The 22,403-nt window shown below is 37.3% G+C and overlaps 1 protein-coding gene across 4 annotated transcripts in view; it reads right to left on the bottom strand.

The window, feature by feature from the left end:
* Positions 1 to 22,403, bottom strand: part of EML4 (EMAP like 4) — a 146,346-nt gene that overhangs the window by 53,573 nt on the left and 70,370 nt on the right. For all 4 annotated transcript variants that reach the window (XM_053938095.1, XM_053938094.1, XM_053938097.1 and 1 more), the window contains exons 2-3: positions 15,283 to 15,465; positions 4,779 to 4,908 (exon numbers count right to left, since the gene is read on the bottom strand). In XM_053938095.1, the coding sequence (XP_053794070.1) occupies positions 4,779 to 4,908; positions 15,283 to 15,465 (313 nt within the window). The remainder of the gene's footprint in view (positions 1 to 4,778; positions 4,909 to 15,282; positions 15,466 to 22,403) is intronic.

Here is a 22,403-nt window from a genome sequence, read left to right as displayed (position 1 = left end):
ATTTACATATTTCAGCTGTACTACTTTAACTATGATTTTAAAATTAATACAACTTTGATTTGAGTGTGTCCTTCATTCACAGGTTCTCCTACAGCATTCAAAGCTGACACAAAATGATGCTCCACAAATCTGCTGTCCCTCAGGAAGAAACCATCCTCTGCTTCAGAGCTCACTGACCACCTTGTCATGCTGCCAGCCAAGGTTCAGTGCAAGTCAAGGCGGGACTGTGACTTGTGCTGTCTCTCATTAGTGTAAGCCCACCATGAAACTGTGTTTGTGGACATGCATGCTACTGTCTTTGAGCTGCCACCAAAGCCCTGGAATGCTGGTGCTGGTCCCTGGGCTCTCCTTGGCTGCACCAGAATTCAAAGGAAATCATCCCTGAAAACTCACGGCTGTTTTGATCTGTAGTTGACTAATATCAGATTGTCTCACCACTTCTTTAATGCCTTGAGCCATGACAGCCAAGAACACATCTTTATTTTCATAGTGCTGTATTTATTAGTTTAATATTTGGAACAGATTTAAATACATGTCATTACCAACCTTAAATCTATTAAGAAACAAACCAAAGGTTTGCTAGGTAAACAGAAAGATTAATTAAAAAGCTCTTCTAGGAAGTTACATACTTTGTAATATACTGAATCACACAAACAATACCAGGACCTGAAAGAGAAGAGTACTCTTGAGTGCATGGCCAATTTCTTTTTTTTAAGATAAAAAAATTAAGTTTTACAATATAGATTTCTCAGTGAAGAAATAAAGCAAGATACAAACAACAGCTAAAAATGTAATAGAAAGATTTTTTCTCTTAGGGTCAAAGTAACCTGCAAAGTAGAAAAGAAAAAGTATATCTCTGAACATGAGAATCCAATTTTTTTTCCCTCACAACAATTTCCCCCCACCTTGAATTCTTGCATTACCATAATTATTTGTATTTCCATTTACCTTTTCCCAAAACACAAAGAAAACAGTAAAACAACATTCAAAATAAAGTAATAAAAAATGAACACCCAATTTTAACATATCATTCTTAAGAAGATTTTGTTTGATTCTTTTGTTATTTCAGTTAAATTTTATCATCTACCACTGAGACAAAGCCCCCAAGGCTTACAGGAGTTCAACTTTTCAAACTGTTTTCAGAGAAGAGACACATTGAAAAACAGGTCAAAACATGAATATGAAACCCAGGCAAATCTGTAAGGATCACTCAGGATTTCTAATCTAAAACATGCTATCTAGTTTAAAATGTCAATATAATCCATCAGAGTGACATTTTCTTTTCAAAAAAAACCAGATGAAAACAAAACAAAGAGCTTTCACATTCCTTGAGGGCATATATGTGATCACAGAGAACAAAGCTTGGAGAACTGTGGGGTTTTGATTAATAATTTATAGTCAAAAATCCTTAATTAACTGGTAGCATAGAAATTTATTATTATTTTTAATTAGAATACTTCGCTTGTATTGCTGGATGCAAAGCACACTACACTTAATCTTTCTGCATTCTGTTGCAAGAAATGCAATATAAATTCTCAAAATCTCTTTGCACTGAAGAAAACAGAAGTTCTCTCTATTCCTATTATGACAGGTACATACCACTTTTTGTAATCTCCTATTGAACACTGACACATCAGCAATTCTGCAATTCACCTCTGCACTCCCCCAGCAGGCTCAGGTGAATGCCACCTGCTGAGAGCAGCATATCATCTAATTTATCAGTTCAGTCTCATATTTTCTGTGTTCCTACCCAAAATCATCTGATCCGTCTCCTAGAAACCACAGATTCGGCATGGGAATGTCTTCACTGAGCTTGTCACTGTACATTATCCATTTAATTTCTTTGCCATGAGGTTCACTCCTTAACTTTTTTGTTGGGCCATGAGAATCACTGGACCACTCTGGTTTCACCCTGGATTGTAGCACAAGGTACACTTGGATTCCAACAAAGTGCTTTTATCTACCACCAGGTTGCAAGAAGGCTTCTTTTTTGACTGGCATTTTAATTTGGAAGGAAATAATGTAGACATGTGGCAGTCTGAGTACTGAATATCTTTGCTCTGGATTTATTTGGTTTGCTCACTTCAGCTAAAATCTTCAGCTTAATTATATTATGACTGGCTAGTACAGAGTGGCTCTCCCACTAATATCTCTTCTAGTAGGTCTTGTGTAACTGCTGAAATCAAACCAAAACCAGCATCTTTTTCTGTGGGTTTCTAAAGACTAGCTGTTCTGGGAAGCAGTCATTTAATGCATCCAAAAATTCTTTCCAAAACCCAATCTGATGAGGCATTTCTTCAGTCTACAAGTGAGTAGTTGAGAGCTATTACTATCTGTCTTAATTTTGCAGCTTCTCTGATTTCACTTAGTACAGCGTTTCATCCTTTGGACCACAACACACTGGCATCTACTGTGGATGGTGGTCACTCTGAAACATCAAGACTATTGTTATCAGATGCTGTTTTCAGAAGAATGTTTAGTCTTAAGGAAAATAATCAAACAGGTCTCTGACAGTCATTGTTTGGCTGGTTTTTGTTTGTACAAAGTATAAACCTGTTTCCAGTCCAAACTACAGGGTTGAAATTTTCTCAACACGTCCATGACTTCACCTCTGTTAACGGGACATCATCTACCTGCCGTTCAGGGAACATTCCTGGGCTCTGATTTTAGTGGTTGCTGGTATTCTAGCATGCCATTGCTGAAATGAGACATCCTGCTGCTGTGGTGTTACTGAGGTAGATGATTATATCCATGGTCTCAATGTTCAGGTTCATAGGACAAGATTAAACAGACCAGGAAATTAAACTACTCATTCATAGAAAAAATTCAATACCAGTTGAGAATCCAGTTTAGACACAAGTAGGCCTTCTCTTATTTTGGCTAGATGTATGGCTGCATGCACTTAGAACATGAGAAGCCCTAGGCAGGCTTCTGGAATCTGTTTGGAACCTAAAGGTTACTTCTCTATCAACAGATAACCTTGTCCACCTGCTGCACTAGTTCAAGCTTCAGCCTGAAGAAAGGCCTGGATAAGGTGGGGTGAAACATTCCAGTCTACTTTGGCCTCTCTCTTTTTCAACACAACAAATGTTGGAAATAAACATGGTTATTCTGCCTTTGGAAGCAGATGGGACTACTATTGACTTGCCTTTCCTTTCCTCTTTCTTGAGCTGGTAATTTTATAGAATTTGTTTCTTCTAAATACGAAAACAAATTTAAGTAATAAAGATATGACAGTGAAAGGAACTCCTGGAAACAGAACCTTCCTCGGTCTTTCTAAAACATGTCTTGATGAAAGGAGTCATGTCTTCAGCTGCACGGGAACCACCAACACCTCCCCTGGATAGTTATTCAGGGGCCCAGGGAGAGCTGCCCTCTGCATATGAAGGTTTTCTCTTTTGGTCTATCCAGGTCTCCTTTTAAAGACCTTAACTCAGATGAAAGGGATGCCGGCCACTCCACTCTGCTCTTCTTATGTAGTCAAGTGTTGAGCAGCCAATGAATCAAGCAGGTGATTCAGCACAAATGCAAGCTGAACACCACGGGAACCGCACTGGCTCTCATCAAAGTGCCAAGAGCCACAGGGCTAAGATTAATGGAAAAGTGCTAACTAAGAAATACCTTCCTGCAGGAATGTCTTTTGTCCCTGTGCCTGTCACACTAGCAGATAGAGGCATGCACTGATCACTGTCTGATTTATTGTTGAAAAGTAAATGTAAGAATTCAATAGAAAGAAAGATGTGCAGTGCTACACAGTGGAGAAGAGCAAAGAGTGGGGCACTACCCTTGCTTTCCAAATTCCAAAGGGCACTAAAGCTTCTTCTGGTTTGTTCTCGTAGAGTTTATATTTGCTTTCAGCATTTTTATTCCCTGAAGTATATAATTTCCCTGTCTTGCTGTACAGCACAATATTTACATCCACACTAGAAGATAAACCACCAGAGTGGCTACCAGAGTACTCTACAGAGGCCAAGAATTTGTTCACATAACTTACCACAGTTACACATTAGAGTATTCTCTGCCCCGTGGCTGTATCTGGCAGCTTGTTCTTCACAACAAACAAGAATAGGTACAAAACCTACTGCTGAAAGAGCCATGCACTCACTGTCTAACAGACCCATGGAAAAAAACAGTATAAGCAAATACTTTGTTTACTGTATGAAGCTGAAAGTATCACATGGAGGAAAATCACTACTATTTAGTTCCTAGCTCATTTAACTTCCAAATTACTCAAGCAATGTAATTTCTTCATATTTGAGATCTGATACAGATATTTTTCATTAGGACTAAGTAGTCATACTTTAGGTTAGATTTTCTACCCAAAAATGTAAAATTTATCCTACACAATTTACTATTGTCTCATAGTTATTTTGCTATTGCCTACTATTTACACTCCAGACAATGAAGTCAGTTTTGCCCTTTAATTTCCTTGAGGGAAGGAAGGAGGGTGGACAAAAAAAAACAACAAAAAAAAGCACATGTGAATACCAGAAGGAAAAAATTTCCATTTGTACTGGAAATACATTTTCCTATTCCCTTAGTGAGAATTCATTTTGGACACTACACACCACAGAAATACTCTCCATTTTTTAATTCTTTTTAGAACTCTTCTGTACACAGCCCAACAACATGGTAAATCTCCAAAGTTTATTTGTGTCTTACTGGACTTCAGGCAGCTCTGCTGAGTGTTGTGCAGAGACAAAAATCAAACCCTTGCTCTGTTTTGTTTTGGGATTTTTAATAGATAAAAATCTGAATTTTAATAACAATTTGGGTACCTTTTTGCAGCAGATGAAAGTGTTTCTTTTCTGGCAATAGAAATGGGTGAACTGTGGCTCGTTTTCCTGCTTCCTGTACTCCCGTTAGTTATACATGACATCGAGATAGCTTCTCGGAGGCTTGGCTGACCTAGAAAAAAGCAATATTAAAGAATGTTAGGCTTTATAGCTATATCCAAAGGTCCACATGAACAACAAAAAGCTCTCAGTTGTGGACCTGGTATTACACAGCAGCAGCATGAGCATTCAGGACAAACATCCAGTGACATATATTCATGAAACCTTAGAACCGGGAAACCTGGGACACTAAGGCAGTCAAGAATATGCTGTGATAGAGGCCAGTTCCTCTAGTGATATGATGGCATGAAAGAATTATTAAGTTATTTAAGGGCTGTGATTCTAAAGATTAAAAAAAAAAAAATCAAGATTTTCAGTTTCATTTCAGCTGCCCCTTCCATCTCAAAATACCTTTCAGTATATGCCCTATGGTATAGCTATTAAGTTTCTGATACTGCTCACTGTGTAGAACATCTGCCACATCCAGTGGATATTATAGACTCTCTCCAGGGACAAATCAAGAGTCTATATGCGAAGAAGGCTGTTGTCTGTCAGATGCCCACTTCACTCATTGCAGAAGTTTAAAACTATGCACTGAATGTGGGAGGGGATTGCAAGGAAGACAAGGGGGATCAAAGGCTCTTCTATTTTCAGAGCTGAACACTAGCCTGGCAATTAGCTCCCAGACCTGACTCTTCCACAGAATGCCAGTGAAATACAAGGCATTTTACTCAAACCTGATGTTTCATCCTTTCCCACTAACTGCATCTCTCTTTTTGTGTGCCTGTTTTATTTCCAAGGTATTACTTGGAGGAGAATTTTGCCCCTTCCTCCTTTAAAGTGCTAGACTAGTACTTTTCCCTTCTAAAGTATAACATCCCCTAAGAAAGATCTCTGGGATAATCTCACATTAAGCATCCAAAAATCAGTGCTCATTTTTGAGGCCCTCTGTGTCACATGCCCACTTAACAGACAGCAAATTTCTATTGCCTCTCATAGGGCTGTCACTCTGACTCCAGCAACATACACAGAGGACATGACTGACAGAAAAATAACAGGTCTGTGTTCGTGGCAGGCTTCAAATAATGTGAGATAGATAAGGCATGAGGCCAGACATTCAAGATAAAAGCGAGGAGTAAAACAGCAGCTGGGGAGAATCGACAGTTCTGTGTACAGAGGACAAACTCACACAGATGCCTCATTTGAACACTACCAGCCATGTGTCACAGCACAGCTCTTTCAAGCAGGTTGAGAGGCAAATTGATTCTTATTTTAAACTACTACATTATATACAAGAGATACCCATCAAGGGATTATTAGATGTCAGAACTCTTTGGATGAATGCAGAAATGGGCTGGCCTACACAAACCAAACAATGCTTCAAATGCACCAAGCAGCATGTGATCACATCTGAAATTCAGATCAGGAAAGCCAAAAGGATCATGTGGAATATCCCAGGCAGAAATGAGAATAAAGGAAGTCTGAAGTAAAGACACACTTAAAATCCAGAAACATTTCAAAGATCATTGTTCTTCCTAAATTCTGTATAAATCAATTTGGTATGATTCCTTCCAAGCGGTACTTTTCAGAGACTGTTTTCTTTGCAACATAAACATTTGGAATATAAAATTTGTTTTAGAATTTGTTTTAATATACTGCACAAAACCTCTGAAGCTCAAGATATTTTTTTACCCCACGTAACTCAGATGCAAGAACAAAAGCACATGAGCTTAGACAGCACATTTACTGTAGAAGCCTATAAATTAGCTTCAGTGACAAAGTAAGTCATCTTCTTTGTGGAGATGCATAATATCAAGGCCTATGATTCACTCTTGAACTTTATATGACCTTAACATCTCTGTCTGTTCACTGTAATAGATTCATGTCTCTCCAACCAGCTCTAGCATGGCTTTCCAGAAACATGAATCAGGGGAATCAGCAGTAATTCCCAGCACGGTGGGTAAGCACTCAGTGGGATGTGTAAAGGACAACAGTGCTACAGACAGGGCACAGGAACTTACTAAGATGGGGAACACACTCTTAGAGTGCAAGGAGCACACTGCTATTTCTTTTATTGGCTACATCTAGAATAATTCCCCCTACTAGGTATGGAAAGTGTTACTTCCTGCTTATGTTCAGGGACAAAACTGATTACAAATAAAAACTCAGTATACTCTATCAGTGTATACTCATGACAGGAATATGCACTGTTCCATTGTGTTCAATCATGAACACAATAACAATTTAAAAAGGGATCCAGAGAGCAGCTTTGGAATTGTTTTCCAGTAAGGTGGGCATTGATGGTAGATTGGCAAAGTACTTCCAAATGTCAACAAGTGACACGCAAAATCACATTCGAGATTAAGATTTTTGAATTGAAGTAAAAACTACTTTTGTGAAATTACTAATAATTAAACATAACCCAGATTAAAAACTGCAGTGACAATTTTTTTCAAGTGTCAAAAATATATCAGGCTTTCTTACAATCCAGACAAAATCTTGGTCAGCGTGACACACTCAATGTGCAATAAAATATAAAAAAGCAAAAAAAGCAGCAAAAAACTCCCCAACAAACAAAAATCCCCAAACCCTTCACTCAACACCCTTAAGAAACAAAACCTCTTCCAAATTCTCTGTATACTGCATGTTAATTAGACAGTCAAAAGTGACTTTGGAATACCTACTTTTAAAGGGATGAAAGAAATTCAATTAATCATCTGCAATAATAAGTAAATTAAATGCATTTATATTTTAAATCATGAAAAGGAAAGGCGAGTTTTAAGCCCTGTGCACATCCCAGGCAGTGAGACCTGGCTACTGACAGAGACACACAAAGATCTTCCCAGCTGGGTCAGAGGTCCAAGGAAGTGGACCCACCAGTCCAAACCACACATCTCTCTTAAAGACTTTTAACCAGGTCATCTCTGCAGTCAAAAGATTTCAAAAATTAACAACACTCTAACCTTCTCCACTGCAGAGATAATCCTTCACAGTAATCAAGTGCTTTTACTTCAGAGACCTGGAAATAATGAAGTGGCACGGGAGAACACAAATTCCAGATCAATACACTGAAACAATTGAGCTCTCCCAGCACTGGCCTGCACACCTCTGCCAATATCATATCATTCACCACCTGCTAGCATAAGCAGTCTGAAATTTTTCAGACTGAATAGCACTTAGCTTTATCTGCTAGTTTGGAACAAAAAAGCCAGACATAAAGTGAAAGTAGAATGAAAGGCAGTGTATGGTGACCAGGATTAAAGCCGAATTGTCAGGGATCAAAGTGGTAAAAATGTCTTTTATAAAACGGATTCATCTCTGTTCTGATAATTTTCATAGAATAGTATCTGTAGAGTTCAAAAGAAACATTTTATTAACATCTGTCAAGTATACAAATGTGTGAATGAAAGATAAGTAGGGTTAGAAAAACCAGACCACAATAAACCAAAAATCTATTTCCAATTCTTTATCAGCCTTGATTAGCTAACTGGGAAAAAAAGAAGCCAAGCTGTTAGAGAGAGTGGTAAGTTTGAAAATGTGTGTCCTGTGATAACATGATAGCTTTTCCCTCCAAACATACTTACAAGGTGCTGGAGCTGAGAATCAATTAGTAATCCACTTTTCTTCCAAACACTTAACTTTGAGTATTTTACATTAAAACGTAGTTTATTCTGTTATCAAATATATTTGCTGAAACAATATCCTCACTATCTATTTGCTAATATTCTGACAGGTAAACTGCCTTTCTTACAAGGAAAAACCAAACACTTGTTTCTCTTTTTCAGGTAATTTCAATTTAAAGTAGCTGCAGCTACATTAAAGTTACTTCTCTGGGCACTTAATTCAAGTGGATGTAAAAGAAAAAGCTCAAGAAATGACACCTTATAAAAAAAATATTTTTTGAAGGAAGATTTTTCTTTTTTTTTTCCCCATTAAGGCATACAATATCAAATCCTTCAACAATCTTAAACTACTTGGTTTTCAGCAAAACACGACAAAAACTTCTAGATTACAAATCTATTACATGCCATGGGGCTTTCTGCCTGGTAGGATAGAAAACCAATTTAGTACTCTTACTAAACAAGTGTACAGTGTGTGTAAATCTCCAGAGAGCCCACAGAGTGAGCTGTGGAAAAACAGACAGAAATAGTTATAAGTACAGCAGAATATAAGATTTTATCTGCACTTCCTTCCTAATAGAACAACATCAAAAATCAATCGAAATAATGACAAATCTCAGACTTAGTTCAAGGTGTCACAAAGAATTTTATAAAAGCAGCTAATTCTAGTCATGGCTCTGCTTCCAGGCTTTCAAAGGATGTCAAGTCTCTCAGTCCATGGAAGATGCTGGCAAAGAAACTGCCTGGGAGCCCTAAAACTCTCTTCGAAGAGAGTACTGCATTCTGAAGGGTAGGGAAATATTTTCTTCAGCATTCTGTTTTATTCAACTACTTCACTTACATACTAAGAGTCAAATTTTGATTAAAACTTCTTAGGTTGAAAAAGTGTTCTCTTCTTCTATCACATGAAGACAGGTCAGGGTGAGACACCAGGTCTCAAATAATGAACAAAACAAATCAGGATAAATAGTTCCGATCACTACCTGTATGTTATGATGCTTCTTGTTTAATAACCAAATTGTAAGACAACTAAGTTTCAACAAACTTTATTATAGTAATTACAACTGAATTACAGCTGAAAAAATAAACATTCTTTTTATATTTTTTAATGGAAGCCAAATTTCACAGATTTCAACAGACAGCTATTAAACATACATTATTTGTCATTTACTATTAAAAGGAAGAGAACTATCCAAATAGAGGTATGTTTATAAGCAACAGTTTGAGAGTGTATAGCTAATGCATAAACAACTTGAGCTCCAAGGGCATCTCTCCTGGATAGATAAAGATAGATAAGCTAAGATAAGGTAGATAAACTAACTTAGATGTTGAGAGTAATTAAATATTTATTTTTAGATTTTTATAAACAGTGACTTAAGCCATATATTTATAACTTTAAATGACCCTCACAGGGATACAAAACTGATTTTTCAGGTGTTAGAGGAGCCACGTCTCTGTCCTTTGGGCAGGCATTTTAAAACATGCTACAGGAAACTGAAAGACTTGTTTGGCCAATTGCTTATTCAAATCACACAGCCCTTTTCCTTCTCCCTTCTATCTTATTTTGTTATACTTTCCCAGAGGCACCATCTACATGCTCAACAAACTGTCAAATGGGCCAATTCTAAGCAGAGGAAATAAAATTTTAATTATAGTAATTTGAAACCATTTGATATTCTCTGGCAAACAAGTGATGAAATATCTACTCAAGTGTTATAAATAAGTTTTCATTTGAAAAAGTTAGTAGCAACACTGAACTCTTCCAACATTACAATTCTTAGTTTGAGAAGCATTATGGAGAACAGCAGAGTACCACTCAAGGAGATTTACTTACACTGTTCTAAAAGAAGTACACAGATGCACAAAACATACCCAAAACTGCAAGAAGGATATGGAAAAAGAATAAGGATACTTATCACCACAACCAAAAATATTCCTCTACAATGAACAAGATTATTAGGTTACAGAACTTACAAAAAAACCTCTGAACTTTGTCCTTCACTTCTCCATCCTAAACTTGGTTTAACTGGTTAGTGGCCCTTACTTCATTAATGCCCTCTAGATCCAAATTCTTTAAATAAAGAAAAATATATTAAGAACATCAGAACAGTAAGTGTAACAGAAGAAAATAAAATATTTAGTAAGTCAGAGCAGAAGATAGGAAAAAAATTGTAAGAAATGCAAAAAGAACAGATGGCACTAAAACCAATACCTGGGAAATGCATTAAGACCTCAAGAGAATCATTATTTGTTATGTGAGCATGCAGACTGCAAACTTCAACAGGACTTTTCCCATGAGTAAAATGACCCACATACAAGCTTGCCAGGTTAGTTTTAATACTGTGAATAAGAACCTATATCCTACCACTACCATAAGCATTTTCCTATTTCCACTACTATTTTCTGTTTCTTTAACATTTGCTGATTAGACAACATAAGCACGTACTCAGTTATTAGAACAACTCTGCTTATTGAATAGTGTAAAGACTAAAAAAAACCAAAACTCAAACCTGCCTTATGCTTTCATTACTGAAGCTTGCTGAACACCCGAAGTCAATTTTGTTAACATAAAACTAAATTGCTTAATGTTAGTGAAATGAAACCACCGTTGAGATAAGGTAAAAATTACATCCGAAATACTTTGCTTACATGAGTGCAATGAGATGGAATTTGATAAGACACAGTATTTCATACAAGAGAAAGGAGCAGGAAAAGAAGGAAAACTCAATGGGCTCCTCTTATAAAAGCTCACTTCACAAAGAAAAAATTAAGTAAAAAAATCCTTACCAACTGCATTTCCAGTACATACCTGCTTTTCCAGGTCCCCAAGATCACTGCTTTAAGTAAAATAAAATGCCTCTCAGTTTGTCACTCTTCACTCTCATGGGAAACTCCCTTTGCAAACTGCCATCCATTATTCCAATTTCACTTTGTGAGTTGAATTTGCATATGAGTTATTTAATACCAATTCCTGTCCAAGCAATAGGAAATATTCCTCCAAAGATTTAACCTATGTCAAGTCTCTTCATTATTTCTGAGTCCAGAAAAAGGACACGAACTCTTTGTTTCTCTACAGGCAGACATCAGATGTACTTTTTCAGGCACAAGCTCATACTCTAGTGAAATGATTAATCTGAGATATTTCACTAGTGCCATAGTATGCCACAAACTTGTCTGCACACCCAGAGCCTGAGGGATGAATTCTCCTGTTACACACATTTTGACACCCTGGAAGATTTTAATAGGTTTACCAGGCACCAGCTGTGAGCCAATCTATCTTGCTGGCAGCCACAAGTGCCAGACTGCTTCATGCTTTCTTTTTCTTCAGTGTCCAGGTAATCTTTGTTTTTGGCACTTTTTGTGAATGTTAACAGCATCAATCATGCATCAACAGCAGAGGCATGTGGCAACAGAGTGCAGAGCTGCCAAATGCAGATAATTTCCCACCAAAGAAATTCTTCTTACCAAGCCATCTATTTAAAAAGAAAAGAGAGAAAGAAAAGAAATGAAACCCAAAAACTCACCCCCACACTATGATCCCTACAAGCCCTATAGCTGCTGGGGACAGGATTTCTTACCAAACCTTTTCCCATTTCTAACCCTCAACACTGTCTTTGGACCTGGTAATTTCTCCTTCGTGTAGTTATTCTTAGCTGTGTGCAGAGATGGAGAAGCGCTATCACAATCTTTTTATATTGAAAATATTCGCTCAATTTAGAATAACTTTGTATTGGGAAGTTATGTACAAACACTCCCAGCCTGCTTTTCACTGTGAAATACAGACAAGTGCTAATTCTGCTGCAATCCCTACTAGAGGCATTTTTCTTATACAGTATCTCCACTACATGCTTAACTAGGAGACACTAAGGTGCCTAAAAAATCGTGCCCTTTATCTTATCTTCTGCAGTTCACAAATCCCTGAATGAAGAGCCATTTGCTTCTGAGACCCTAGGTACCAGTCTCCTGAGAGAGAGCCCATGAGCTAGAAATAAAAATCCACCCTGACCATGTGAATTTTTTCCCTGGACACTGGACTAAGCTCAAAATAAGCATGTGACAGAAATGTAGGGGGGGAAAGAAAAATAAAGATTTAAAGGATAATGCAAAAACTTTATCTTCAGCTACTGTTTCAATCTGTCAATCTAGAATAAAGGAAATTAAGAACAGAATTAGATCCCCAGATGTGCCATGCAGACAAACTAGACAAAGGATGAAGAGACCACTATCGAGCCATCAACTTCAGAATAAGAAAAATAAGTGAAAAATGATCAGGATGGAATTGTCCCTTTCAGTGTGATTCACTGTCTGCTCACAATACTTATTTTCAGCCTATGAAAAATGTATCCTCAAAGACACTGCTGAGGTGGCAACAAGAAAAAAAATTGAGAGGTTTTAGAAAACTCATTTCAGCAATAAGTAGAAGAGCCACCCTTCAAACTAAGTTAGTAATCACCTTGTATTAAAACTCCTTTGTTTGATGGAAAGACTCAGGATGGCGTTTTCTGGTACTATTACTCTTGTTATGTTCAGTTTGTTTTAAAAGTATTTATCTCACTGTGTTGCCATACTTTAGATTAAACACATCTCTCCCCATCTATTCAGAAGGATATATACACATCTCTTCTCTTTACTCATTATTTATGTCAGTATGTATTTAAGGGCTGCTGCAGAAAAAAATACTTCTGGGACTGAAAGCCTCAGCATTTTTTTAAAGAAAATTTAACTATAACATTGTACATGAAAGTGCAATTATTGTAATGCAGAAATCCAGATTCTTGACAGGATCACAAAACAAAGAAATGATGCATTTATCTCTGTTAAAACATTTCAAGAGTTTTTTGGCCATTGAAAGAATTTAAAATACAGACATAAAAAGTAGAACCTAGGGTGTTGCAAAAAGCAATGTATTAACTTGTTTTAATCCCAAGTTTATGCTTCAAGTCTAATTTTAGTCTCTTGAAATTCCAGTCTCTGTATGTAAGCATTTTCTTCTGTGAATTCTATATACAGCTGATTTCATGATTAACAGTGAAGTTAATGTGTTATCTGGAGGTATTGTGTAACTGAACACAACCATCACCAATGAAATACAGTGTCAATTATCCATAATTCATTTAAGTTCAGTGAATTAGATCACATATGGACATATCTGCCCCTGTTCCCATCTCTTTCTTCACAGTTCTGTGCTGTTGCCACTCATTTGTAGAGATATAATATGACCAAATAAGACATTCCACCCTTCCTCTGTTCTGCCTCCCCCAAATGCTTAGTTTATTTCTCACTGAAAAAATGGATCTAGAGAATTCAGTATGGTCCCAAGACTCCCAAAAATGAGACAGTCCCAAGGCATTTTGCAGAACACGAGAAGATTGCCCTGCCTGTACACAAAGTTTGCTAGGTGTTAGACAGCTCCAAGCCAAAGGTTTTTAGCCATGTTTGTGCACATCCCAGCCCCTCTGCATTTAAATAGCAAGAATAAGGTACTATGGTGCACACGTTCTGCCCACAGTTTTTCACTTGGATATTTTCTTTTTCTCATAATGGATAGCAGACAGCAGAGGGATTTAGTAAAAATATCTGCTAAAAGAGTTGGAAATAGAAGCTTCAATCTTGATGAGACCAGACATGTAAATTGGGTAGATAAAAGCTGCATTTATAAGCAGAGATGACAACAGTCTACCATTTAGCAAGCAAGAGAGAATGGCAGGATTCAGAGCCCAAGTCAATTAGCATCATGACTTCCTTCCATCTGGCAGAAAGACTGCAAAAACACTTAATTAAGGAATTTGATCCCTCTGTCACATCTAAAATAATTCAAACTTTCAGCATTTTCAGCCTATATAAAGCAGTCACCCCAACAAGCATAGGCTACATTGTATCAGTTCAGTGTTATAGTGGCACTGGTGTAATAGGTGCACTGCAACACTCACACAGGGATTGAGCCCAGATATCTCTATGCTGCATGGTTTGATGTGGTTACATGCAATTACAGTGACTTAAAACTGTGATTAATTTGAAATATGACCTAATCTTTTATATAATCAGAGACCTGATATATGCCAGAAACATGCACAGCCATAATTCTCTTCAAATACACAACTTTAAGTTGGAGTAAGTTCAAAACTCAATTCAAATACTTCTCCAGAACACAAAATGAAATGTCCATGGGGGATTGAGGGGGTAGGGAAGGAGGAGAAGCATATAAAAATTAGTGCAAAAAGTATCTAGTTCCTTTAGTTTTAAACAATCCTACTAGTGCTAGAATATAAAAGTTTCTAGTGACTAACCAAAAGAGATATTGCTGCTACATGGTCATTTCTTGCATGAGATCTATTAAGTTATCTCTGTATTGGGACAAAAATTAACTACATTCAGAAAGCCTTCTTCTTTGGTGGCAATGTATTTTGGTTTTTATTTTGGTTATAATTTAGGAGCAAGAGAAAACATAATCTCTAATACACCCTTTTAGTTGACTAATTTCCAGGCAAAGTCAAAGCTGAGACTCAAAACTGTCCATATGCCCCAGAACCTCCAGTGGCAGGTTAACATTCCACCATTGAAATTAAAACCTTTTAGCAAGAAATAAGGAAAATTTTCAGGGGTATCAAGAACTAAAAAATGTTAGCAAACAGAATTAATAAGCATATTTCAGATACATCTTGGCCATATATATTTAAACCACTACTATAAACCTAACCCCTCCAGCTCAAAATAGATCAGTCTTTCCAAATGAGACAGAAAAGGGAAAAAACAAGTGACCAATGGAGAACATTCTGACATGATAACACAGCCTGACTCTAGGAAGAGTTTACCAAATTTGGGCTTACCTTTACTTGGCGCTGATTTTCTCACAGAAGCTACATGGTCTTCAGAGATAGCGAGACGCCTTAGCACATCAGCCAAGGCTGCTTTTAGCACAGTGATTTCATCTTCTTGTTGCTGCACTCTCAGCTCCAGGGCTGAAAGACGGTCCTGGACATCGGAAGTGCTGGCAGCCGAGATGCTGTCATCTGTACAGGGGAAAAGCAGAGCAGAAAGAGGCACTGAAATGCTTTGTTTTGAATTAAAAGCCACAGAAAGAGGCATGTACAGCACAAGTACGTGTGTCCCATCATTTTGAAATACTGAAGACATTCTAACAAACAAGTTCAGGCAAATAAGGAATGGATATTACAGCATATATCAAATTAATACTTCAAGACAGAAATCATTACTAATCATTAGCTAAGACAGAAGGCTTAAAGAGTGTGGACCTACTAAAATCAAAAGAAAGAATGTGCTTCCTGTAAAAAACATGCTTACAAGTAGAAGGAAGACTGAAATTAACTTTCTTTAAACACCCAACTAAATTAACCAAAAAGGTATAAAAGTCTGGTAAAATTCTACAATATATTCTTGTGGAACTGTTCAAGAATTTTAACTATGACTCTTAATATTAAAGCAAGTTTCAAAGTTAAAAAAAAGTCCACAGTTGAACATAGAAGTACTGTTAACAATGACCTAACTGCATCAAGTGGCAATCTCAATTTAAATGGTCTAGATCAGCGTTCTTAATTTGAATTCCTTCTCTTTAACTTTTTTCACATCACCACCCTGAATGTGCCAAAAAACATACAACCTTATAACATTTGGCCTGAAGTGAAGAGAAAATAAATGCACTACAAAGAGGTTCCAAAAATCTGTTTGGCCACACAGAGATAGATTAGCATTGAAGGCCTAACCCAGCCAAATCTATTCTTCAGTGGTAAAAAGGAAATTACAGCTTCTGCTTACTCTTTGCCTTTGACAGTTCTTTGCATTATTTCTGCCAAGCCAAAATAACACATAACAGATTTTTGTATTTGGCTGTTCTAATATATCACAGGCCAATCACTTAAAAAAAAATCTGTAAAAGAAAATGTTACTCAATCACAAGGTACTGAATTCCTTACCATCCTGTTTAAGGCTTCCTAAAAACTCAGTAAGGAACTTCTAATATAGCTTTACAAAAGTTCACCTCTATTATATAGTTCACTTAAGTTCATATTTTACAAAATAAATACAGCAGATCTGAAAGTAAAGGCAAATAGCTGGTATATTACTATGAATCTATTCAATCTAAACTTTAGTTTTCACTAATCTTAGGAAGACATATCAAAGAGAAAAAATTTAATATAAGCCACAATCCTAATACTTTGATTTGCCCTAAAAAAAAGCCTTAACCTTTGAAATACTTGCATAGGGGCACTTTCAAAATACATATAAACAAAAGAAATACAGAGCAATAATTAGAAAAAAAGACACCTAAAAATCCTTTAGTAATGAAATGTATCCAAAATTATTATTGAACTGAAAGGAACATTTAAGGTTACAATAAAAAACCAGCCCCTAAATGACAGTTTTGCATAATGTTTTAGATCACAATTTGGTTAATGCAAAAGCAGAAGTGTACACTTCATGGTTAGTACTATATTCATTCTGGCTGATGAAAAGAACTGCAGGGGAATTAATCAATTAATATGGTACATAATCAAATGGAGACCCAGAGACAACAGATTAGGACTCAACAAAAATATCTTTAATACCACCATCCATAACTGTACCTCCATATATGCAGAAAATTGATTTTAATAACTCCACAGCACATCTAATGCTCTCTCAGCAGGACTTTACAAACCCACACCTGTGACACCTACCCCAGGTTGGGAAGGACTGTGTAAGATTCTTTTATTAAAATCTTCATGCTCAAAACATAAGCCTCCATCTGTTTCAAGGAGCTGGGAGAAGTTCCTACATGCATACACACCTAAGCTTTTACTTCAGGAAAGCAAATGGACTTAAAATACTATATAATTCATATTTTCACTATCCTGCAAGTATTAGCTGCAGTAGACCAGACAGAATGAACACTACAGAGAACAATTATTTTCAAAATATTATAAACTTTTTAACTTCTCTTACACTGAGTAGCAGTTCAAACAGAAAAAAGCAGTTTGACATTTCCTTAAAAAAAGAGGAGGGGAAAAAATGAGGGGGAAACTCCCCCCAACTTAGTTTTTTTGCTTTTTTTGTTGGTCAAAGTCTTCCATTAGTAGATATTATCCATTATAATGGATAAATTATGGATATGTTCCCAGGCTACATAAATATACAGCAGATCACTATAAAACACTTTTAAAAGAAATAAATAGCTATGTCAAATCATCATTTTAGAAGCCAAATATTACTGTGCTCCCTGTGTAGAGTCCAAACAAGAGTAATTACCCAACCAAGAAAAGCTCCACTGGTGATCGGTCTCTCTGATGAGCACAGAAGCAAATGCTCTGCACATCTCTGGACATCTTCATTTCCCATGAGCTACTAGCATTGACCAGACTGTTGCTGTTGAACCCCGCACCCCAAAACTGGGGTGCATTATCTGGCTGCTGCAACTCCCAAATGCAGTTATGTCACTAATTAGAATTCTGAAGAACAAGAGAGCCAATTTTCCTGCCCTGTGAGGGTGAGCTGCAATGCTTTGACCTGCTCAACACATCTGATGAGATGGCAGAGGAGTTGACCAATGTTCTCCTCGGTGAGCTGTACTGAGGAAGCTCAAGCCTTGGCACAGCACAGAGAGGCAGAAGGACCCTCAAACTCAGCTTCAACCCAACAGCTTGTCAGAGGGCACAGCTATGGAAATGGGGCATGAGGAGAAAGCCAAGAAGGTTGAGCCACTCAGCTGATTCCAAACCAGGCAAAGCAATGTGCCCTGTTGTACAGTGGGAGGTTCCAAACCACCAGCAGCTGCTTTGCATTGCAGAGAGGGCACGGGAGACATTGAAAGGATATCACCAGGAAATCAAGACTAATTTGGTCGATCAAAGAATACAGTAGCACACTTGGAAGACATTTCATTGTTCTTTATCATTCTACAGAAGCAGCATCTGTTTCAAGTGATGACAACCATATACTACCCTGGCAACTATTACGGAATTAAAACTACTAATTCCCAACCCAAATATCTCATCCATTACAGCAAATATTCAACTTAATTCCAACATGCCCTTCCTGGCAGTGTCTTGAAAAGTAACTCATCAGGGATTATCTTAAAAGACGATGCCCTAAAAGTAAACAAAGCTGGAATCCATGAGATCATTCTGACAAATCTGCACAATTACACCTTTCTTCACAGAAGTTTTCAAAATCTCTTCCAGATTTCTTCTTTCATTTAAAACATATTTTATAATCTAAAAAACTACTTCAAAAGAAGTTCAAGCAAAAAAACCCCTTCCTTCAAGGACATGCCCTCCTCCCTCAGAGAGGAACAGCTCTATGCAAGAACAATCAGTCAATGGGAAACAAAATTTCATCTCCTCCCTTCATCTTCTCCCACTCCTAAACATCTGTCCTCCCCCTTGTGCTGACGTAGACATGCATCTATCCAGGCTTTCCATAAGCTGCTCTTCTTTTATTAAACCAGAGGGAAATTTATTTAAAAAGGGAAACCAGTTAGGCAAATAGAGCAAGTAATTTGTAAGTGGAGTCAACTATTGATTCATTCAATTCATTTAAAAAATAGCTTTTTAGTTACCTGGTTATTATAACCAAACATCACCATTTCGGATGTGCTGGTCTTGTTTTCTAAGCTCTTGATGACTTATGCCTTTAAGGGACACACTGGGAACAAGATCCAGTGTGGAAAAAAAGCATCATCTACAGTGCTCGCTGGTAGTAGTGAGGAGACATCCACAGAGATGTGAATCTAAGGTATTTCAGTCTTAAAAACTGCTTTAAGGTAAGAGTACTGGCACTCAAATGACAGCAAAAACATTCTAGGTTTAACTATACAGTACAACAACTTTCAAGACAAAATGTTCTGTTATTTTTCATAGTTCATTGGTTTGATTTTTTAATTTTAACCAGGAAAACATCAATTCTTCCCTTACTTTTGGAGTAAGAAGGGATATACATGGGATGCTTCTATTCGATACTTATGAGACACAAGGACAACTCTAAAAACGAGGGTTCATTTCTCATAGTCAATGAACACCACCCAACAGACAGGTTACTCTGTGTGGGACTCCTCACAGACACAGGCATCAAACCACTCCTAGCAGATCAAACAAAGCAGCAATTCAAACTGCCCCTTAGACCTGGGCCAGGAGCTCCAAAACGAGTATCCAGGACATAGCGATGGTACTTAACAAACCTTCCAAGCCACGTATCACTCCTCAAATTTCAACTAGCAGGCATGTGATGGTTTCAGCATTTGAAAAGCATCACCCTTCATCACTCGCTGCCTAGGAGAATGTTGAACTAACTACATTGGGAAAAAAAAAAAAAATCTTACTACTGAACTGTCTATTCTGGGCCCTCTCAACAAATCCAGAGCATCCATTACCATCACTCAGAGTCAATTCCTCCCAGCTTTGACTAAATCTAAGTAAGGAATTCATTTCAGATGTAAGCAGCATTTCAGAAAAACAAATTCTATAAATTCCAGCCCATGGAAATTTAAACCATGGGGTGGAAAATCTTATGTTTTATCCAATAAAGCCATATAAACCACAGGTAATTTTAAATGCCTGGCTGTTAAGACACCCACGGAATCTTCTATATTTTGCCCAGAGTGGTAAGAGTCCTTTATTAGGGAGAAGGAACAGAAATTACTGGGACTGGTATAAAGATCTGGCTGACAATTTCAGGAGATACCTGTCCCCAAGGAGCCTTTTCTCACGAGGACCATGATCTGCTCACGTGTGAGGGAAAGTATGTATTTGTATAACTTCCAATTTTTGTTCTAAAAGCACTGAAAAATTTGACTCTGGATGAGGCTTGTATTTCCAGAGAGATACCAGACAAATTTATTTTTCCTACACATTATGAGGAAGAAAACTCTTTGCAGTTTTCTGCAGATCATCTGTCTTAAGAGTAGCTAATAAAAGGTGCCAAGTTCAAGAATTATGTTCAGAATCTGTAATTCATAATTTTCAACAACAATAAAAAGAAAAGTAGAATTAAGGCTCCATACTTTTGCTCACAGTATCTCCTCCAAATGCCAGCACATGCACAAATTATCTCAGTTTTGTAAAGGATGTGAGTCATGGAAATAATCCAAGAATGGGAATTAAAGCACACAACATGAACACAGAGGATTCAAAGAGCTCCCCCACAACCTAAATGATACTGCCTTATCCTAGTACCTAGAGCTTATGGCATGGAAGTGGAGTGGGAAGTTCTCCCCAGCTCTCCCTTCCTGCAAGCACAAGACTCTGGCCTTTAACTTCCTCAATTTCCTCACACATCTTTGGCTTCCTTTGCTAGTTTTTCATTCTTTTCTCTACTCTTCCAGTTTTCCTACACCAAATTAAAACAAATGCACTGCTTGATCTCACACTTGATACTGGTAACAAAAGTGTAAATTCTTTATTTTCTTTTCAGAATAACAATACAGATGTACTGAGATAGGTACAGGTAAGTCACTGACTGTAGACAGTGCCGTATATTAACATTTCCAACACGAGCTAAACCTGAAATTTGTCTCCTTCAAAGACATTTCTTCAGGTTTTCAGGAAGAACACGTTGTCACACTCCACTCTGCTCAGGACTGATGCTGCATGAGGACCATCATGTCAACCAGACTGTCTTCCTTGCACAGCTCATGAGCTTTTTAATGTTTCATACACTCATCTAATTTTACCCCCTACAAGTATAATAAATTAAATCTAATAAATTAAAAAATGATATATTACTGTACACTAGCCATTCCACAAACCATTTTGATCACAAGTCCACAGCAAGCAGTATTTTATTTTTCTGTAGATGATCCATGAGATGATTTTGTTGAAGCCCATGAATATTCTGCAGTGCAACAGTTGCTACCGGCTTTCAATACCGTGGACTGCTTTATGGTCACTTTGAAGCATGTTCATGTCCATGAGCCTGCATCACTACATTTTAAAGGACATGATCCATGTTTTCAAGCAACTTTATTTGAAAGAGTTATTCTGACATGTAAGACGATTTACCACTTCACAACTAACAATTAGTAGCTATACTTGTATATGATAGATTTGTGCACATAGGCTTTAGTATATTTTTATTTTCCTGACATGAAAAAGCAAAGGAAGGAGAAAGATAGAAAGATGGCATAAAAACATCCTGACAAAAAATAGTCCAATAATAATCACAAATTACAGAAAATATAAATATTTTTGTAATAAGCTTGTGTATCTGCTGCTGCAAACACTCCGTTTTAATACAGATAATCTAGAAATACATCAGCATGAGATTCACAGGGCACAGCCCCACCCGTACCGTATTTGATCAACATGAGTGTTCTGCTTGCATAAATTTCCTGTAACTATATAACTTACTGGGCACAAAAATTTCATATTTCATACTTGCTGATACTAGCTTTGATAGGCAGACTGCAAAAACAGAACAAACACTTACAGACATTTCTCATATTTGACACAGGTAACCATTTGATTACTTGAAGAGGCAGATAATTATGCAGACACTGCCTCATAGCCTTCCCCAACTGCATACTTCCTATCAGCTCCACCTCCACTGAGATGCATCTCAAGAGTAAGACCATTCATGGGTTTTTCCCCACCCACTGCTTAAAAAGCCTTGTGGTTTTTAAGTACTTTTCTTCCCCTAACATTGCTTGGCTCTTGATATTGCTCTTCAGTGCTTGGCCTTCAATCCACAAGACAAGCCCTTCCCCTTCCAAAATATTGTTTCTGCTACAAATCAGTGACCTCTACACCCCATAGACAGAATCCATGGTGGCACCCACTTGGGATCCCCCATATAAATGGCTCAGCAGCTATCCCATCCACTCCAAGCTCTTATCAATATTTGGTGCCACCCCATTTTCATGTCACAGCAAGGAGAGGGGCAGGGGGCATCTTTTCTAACAGAGGTTTGGAAATTCACACAGAATAAACTGCCCTGCTGTAAGTTACACATGCATTAACAC

This window comes from Vidua chalybeata, chromosome 3 (assembly GCF_026979565.1).
Source record: "Vidua chalybeata isolate OUT-0048 chromosome 3, bVidCha1 merged haplotype, whole genome shotgun sequence".
NCBI lineage: Eukaryota > Metazoa > Chordata > Aves > Passeriformes > Viduidae > Vidua > Vidua chalybeata.
Note: the sequence above shows the minus strand (reverse complement) of the source record. Positions and strands in the feature narration are given on the sequence as shown.